We start from the raw sequence: 5,629 nt of genomic DNA on the forward strand, positions 1-5,629 counted from the left end.
GATAAACCCAATAGCGTAGCCCTTAGAGGGCTACGCCTATACTCATATAATCTGACGTTACCTACGTAACGAACGAACTGTGTTCTGTATTCATTCTGATGCACCTAAAACATTGTTAGGCTTCCACGTTATTGTGACTCAGTCAGTTGCACATTATCACTTTATCAACACTGAGTGGCTTGTCAGAATTCAAACACTGTAGTGTTTTGGCTTTGAAACTGACCTTTGACAACCCTTGAACTGATGGATGGTTGTTGGCACTATTACTCTATCACAGTATGTAACTGTGCAGTGTGCAAGTGTTGTCAATGATTTGTTGCTGTTCTGTTTCCAATATGTTGCTCTGTTTTATTTATTCCCTGTGTGTAGTGGTAATAGAACCCACTAGCTCAACGCTATTGCAAGGTTAGTATTCTGCTCCAGCATGCACTTCAACTGTCATTGATCGAAAGTATTAACTGCATGCTGGCACATGACAAACAGCCATTTTCACAAACTGGAAGTTCCATGTCACTGAATCTATATACGGTGTATGACAAGAAGCGACAAATCATTTCTGGGCTCTTTGATCTTGTCAGAATTGTCCTGCTTTTGATAACTCTTTGTTCTCTTCATGAAGTGACATGTTAAAACTATTCCATGGCAGACATCATCTTAGAAGAAGCGGAATGGCAAAACAAACCGCCATAAAGATGTTATGTGAAGCTTTGTGAAAATGGTCGTTGCAGCCAGTTTTTGCTAACCATGTTTCATCTTCTCCTTTGCCAACCTAATCGCCTCACTGCGTGACATGGCTTCATTTTGATTTTTGCATGCTCGTCTTTCCTATGTAAGTATTTATCATCTTTCATAATCATCCTGTGTGCATGTGTGATTGTTTGTACCTCTAGTTTTCATATTTTGACTGTTCATCCTACACAGGAAACTGTTCAAGCTAATACAGAACTCTACAGAAGCTTTCTGCAAGCTGAATTGTGCCTTGAATCTGTAGATTGTAGATTTCTGGTCTAGAGCCCCATGTGTGCTTAGAACAAGCATGTTGAGCTGTAGCGATAGTGCAGAGATAAACACCTCACCCCAACCCATCTTGGCATTTAATGTGTCATTGTGACTTGTGGTTGCAGCATCTTGTAAGCAAACCCATTCCATTAACACAACATAATTGTATTAATGGCTTTGATTTTGACTACGAGTGAACGTCATTATTCTTATTAGCCATATGGAGGATTAGGGCTAATCCACTGTGGTGGAGTAATTGGAAAGATGCCCCAAAGGAAACTCATGTTGAACCCATGGAAATCCAAGGGAAATGAGTAGTCATTGTATTACAAGCTTCAAAGTAAAAAGTTCAAATTGGTCCTCAATCCTCATACAATGCATTTATTTTGATGGAACTTGCCTCATCACTGAAAAGCGATGATCAAAGTAATGTATTTAAGTTTTTGCATCATAAAAATGTATTGTATTTTAACTGTGCAAACACTGTAATACGAGAATACTACAGTTGCATTAAATATTAACATATAAAGACACTCAGACTATGGCTTGTATTTTCATTGGAAAATAAGATGATGCATGCCTCTATTATATTTACTAATCATGGTAGAAGCTTGATGAATATGAATGATATGAAGGAGTTTTATTAGATATGTCAATTTAGAAAGATTGATTTCATCCACAGTAGTTCAGTTCTGGCTCCTTGTTCTTAAGAACTTTCTTAAAAGATTCGCCTTTGGTAGAAATGGCAACATGCTGATAAATGTACGTGTAGGTGTGTGCTGTCACACCTCTGTATAGTCCACATATTCTACACTACATATGTTAAATGTTTATATATGTTCAATATTGAATATTTTGTACCATGGTCAGACAAAGTATTTGGTAAACATCATTGAAATTGGCTTACATCTGCTGACAGACTCCCAGTTACAATTGACCAAAGCAAACCTGGAACAAAACCCTGTGGATTATTAGAGAAGGTCTCAGTTGTAGGAATGCCCTTGTTAAGGATAGAATGATCTTCTTAAAGCAAGAAATGCTGAACAATGTTCATTGTCAATCCTTAGTGCTGCATTTGATGCTGCAGACCATGACATTTTCATCATTACACATTTAGAAATGGTTGCTCTCTGCACTACTAAATGTAGTTAACCTCCGGTCTCACTAATGAAAGCTGGACTGTATTTGTCATTGTCATTGTATGTGGTTATGTAAACTTCTCTCTGCCGTTATCATATAAAGAATTACACAGCCATGTTCAGACAGTCTGTTTGAGAAAAACAACTATTCATAACATGATGCTTGCCAATTATGTACTGACTGTATTAGAAATGTCTGTGCTTTAGCAAAAATATATCTGGAAGAATAAATTAGACTGTTCTGAAAACCATGAGGTTGATTCACTTCCAACTTATGTATCTGAAATAAACAGATAGAAGCAGATTTGACTGCATATGCTAAGTAATGCTATTTCCAACGTTAGAGACACATATTAAAAACAAATGAGCATCTAGGATAAGACCTTGAGGTACTCCATACCACTGATGCAGTGTCATTTGGCATTGGCATTGGTTTAACTTAAAATGATCTTCACCCAACAAATCAAAACAGGTTATTACTGTGTTGTTTGACAGTTGCTCTCCTCATCCCAACATGGTCTCCTACTAATCACATTCTATCTTATTATATCAGTTACATTATGTGAGGATCATAGTAGCGTGGTTCAAGTCAGTGTTGACATTTTTAGTATTTAATACCACAGTAATTTCCTAACCTTAGCAGTTAGGCATGCAGTGAGTGTTAATAACTATACGCCATGTTTTAGATGCAATAAGCATATAGAGATGTTAAGATATTCCAGAGATCATTGAGGGGCGACCCTTATGTTCAATGTCATTGAGTCAGATTACAAAGACAAATACAGAACAACACAGAAAGTATGCTCAGTGTGCGATATATATTGTAGGAAAACAAATGAAATACTGTATATTGTCACTGACATTTATTAACATTTTTAACAATCATTAGCTGTGTGGTCATTAAAGTGGACACAACTTTGCAGATTGGCACATATGTATATAAGTATAGACTATAATTCAAAATATGTCCTATGTATATTAATTAAAACAAAGTAGTCCAGGCCTCATTAAGTTTCTGTCAAAATGTATTTGTTTTTACAAGTTGTAGTTGTATGTAAATCTAATCTCTAAGAGGCGGGGTTGCTTCATCCACAGATTCAGTGACAGCTTTCATGGCTCATACTTCTAGAATCACTTCAAGTTTCTATGAATGATGTATAATAAACTGTGGTTGCAAATACTTTGGAGTCACAGCAACAGAGCAGGAAGGGAAGTTTGAAATAAATCACATATTGTCACATAAACTCCACGTTGATGCCATGTTACTAATACAACCTAGTAATCCATACCGCCTAAAGACAAGGAACAGTAATAACTGTGATAACTGTGATCACTTATAAAAGACCCTGGTTTTTATGTATGAAGTAGTCACCCTATGTTCCCACGGAGCTACAGGACTGTACAAGTCACCCCCTTTAGAGTCATGGTGGAAGGGTATTAAGCCCCTCAATAGTTTAATAACTTACCTCCAGTAGTGAGAACCCAAAGGAAAAAAACAACCTTCAATGGTGAAATTTACCCAAGTGTGTTTTGTTCCTTCTTTCTTCCCGTCAGGGCCGAGAGCAGTTCAGGATGGCAGCGGTGGCGCAATGGGAGTGCACTCACACACCTGTCTCCTCTTCATAGTTTTTCTGCCGTTCTTGCTCCGATTTTGAAGAGGAATGGATTTGAACACAAGAAGTGTGTGTGTGTGTGTGTGTGTGTGTGTGTGTGTGCGTGTGTGTGTGCGTATGCTTGTGTGTGCTTATGTGAGTGTGTGTGTTTTTTTTCAACCAGAACCATAAAGTGATGCACAGTGAGTGCATGAATTATCCTGCTATACATAAAGTTGTTGACCCACTAAATAAGTACATAACAAAAGTTTCTTGTTTTTTTTGTTTTTAGATTTCAAGGATGTAACAAATGTTTCACATTTCAATTGAATTATGTTGGAATTTTCTAAATTATATAATTCTGGATTGTCTCTTTTTACATATGGGTCTCGGAGCGGGAAAAAAGATTTTTGAATCGTGGTGTCTCCTATTCAAATGCATTTGTCTTAATTTTGAATCGCATTGCATATTCATCTCAACTCCAGGAAAAGGCTAATTTACAGCAAGTATGAGAGGTGAATATTAAATACCTCAAAGTCAAACTGAGACAGTGAAACAGAAGGAATTTAGGTTACCCTAAGGCTGAAAGCCTGGTATTATCATATTTTAATGTATAATAATTATCATTCAGTCTAGTTGGTGAAAGAGAATCGTTTTTCACCTTCAAGTATTTTTGTTCTCAGCATTATAGTGAAATACTTGCAGTTGTGTCATGCTAATATTTCAATTTGAGTTTTTTTTAAATTATGTTTAGTTTTAAATATATTTTTAAGAAGGGAAAATATGAAGTTGTAATTATTTAGGACAAGTATCCTAGTTTTATGTCTTTGTTGTCTTTTTTCTTTGCTTTACTAGTACAGAATAATTATGCTATTATTATGTGGTTGAAAATGGAGGTTGGAGTTGTTTGGACTAAATGTCTGACTTATACATAATGCAAATGTATTAATGCTGTTGCTACTTGTTTGAACATCATGCCATTTCTACAAGACAATTTATTTGAGAAAATGTTCCTGTTTGTGTTCCAAACCAGTACTGGGGGGTCAGAGACCCATCACTGATGGTGTGTGTCCATTGGCAGCGTCATTTCCCCGCTTCCCAGTCATTTCTATGGGGGCAGCCGTGCAATGCATTCTGGTAGCGTTGCGGGGCCTTATGTCGCCCGCTAACCTCGTGCATAAAGGTGAATCACCCCAACTTTATACAAATGGAACGTAAATCTTTTAAACTGACCGCTGTCATCAGAAATGAAGACAGATTCAGGAACTGCACGGCCTATTTCTCGCTTAAGATTTCTCATCATTACGATTTTGTTAATCCCTGCGCAGCCATACCCATATTATTATTTTCGTCCAATCAGCTGCAGCCATGCTGTCTTCTTTGCTTGTCAGTGGTCAGTGAAGGGAAACTGGTGGCGAGCTCACTAGCGTGCAATGGTGGGAAATGGGATAATCCCATCCGTGAAAACAATGCGTATATGGACACCCACCATCAGATCATGTTCATAGAAAAGAAATGCTTTTTGCATGTATTTAGACACCAATAACCCTAAGACTTTAGCAGTTCACAAGGCACCATAATTCCTAGGACTTCTGTTTTTTAGTCTCAACACCAAACATAACACATTTTCCAACCTATTGTCTTTTCACAAACACAGGCATGTCATGTGTAATATGGGTTGAACATGGGCTTGTTTGGAAATCTAAAATGATAGATACATTTAAACCAAAATGTACAGAATGGGGTTTATGACTGTGAAATGTTCATCTGAACATGACATTTCCAGCTCTTCGTTAAAAGAAAATAATTGCAGGCTTACTGTACAGTATGCAAAGCCAATTGCAATAACCAAGATTGATCAGAGGTCTGAGTAAAAATGCTACAACTGCTCTTATCACT

General features: G+C 37.1%; 1 protein-coding gene across 4 annotated transcripts in view; it reads left to right on the forward strand.

Annotated features, from left to right (window-relative positions):
* Positions 1–4,129, forward strand: part of ntm (neurotrimin) — a 502,481-nt gene extending 498,352 nt beyond the window's left edge. For 2 of the 4 annotated variants that reach the window (XM_034889544.1, XM_034889543.1), the window contains 2 exons: positions 370–405; positions 3,693–4,129. In XM_034889544.1, coding sequence (XP_034745435.1) covers positions 370–405; positions 3,693–3,793 — 137 coding nt within the window. In that variant the 3' untranslated portion in view covers positions 3,794–4,129. The remainder of the gene's footprint in view (positions 1–369; positions 406–3,692) is intronic. The other 2 variants (XM_034889545.1, XM_034889546.1) reach the window with 2 other exon arrangements.
* The last annotated feature ends 1,500 nt before the right edge of the window (positions 4,130–5,629 follow it).

The sequence above is a fragment of the Etheostoma cragini genome, chromosome 13 (genome assembly GCF_013103735.1).
Source record: "Etheostoma cragini isolate CJK2018 chromosome 13, CSU_Ecrag_1.0, whole genome shotgun sequence".
NCBI lineage: Eukaryota > Metazoa > Chordata > Actinopteri > Perciformes > Percidae > Etheostoma > Etheostoma cragini.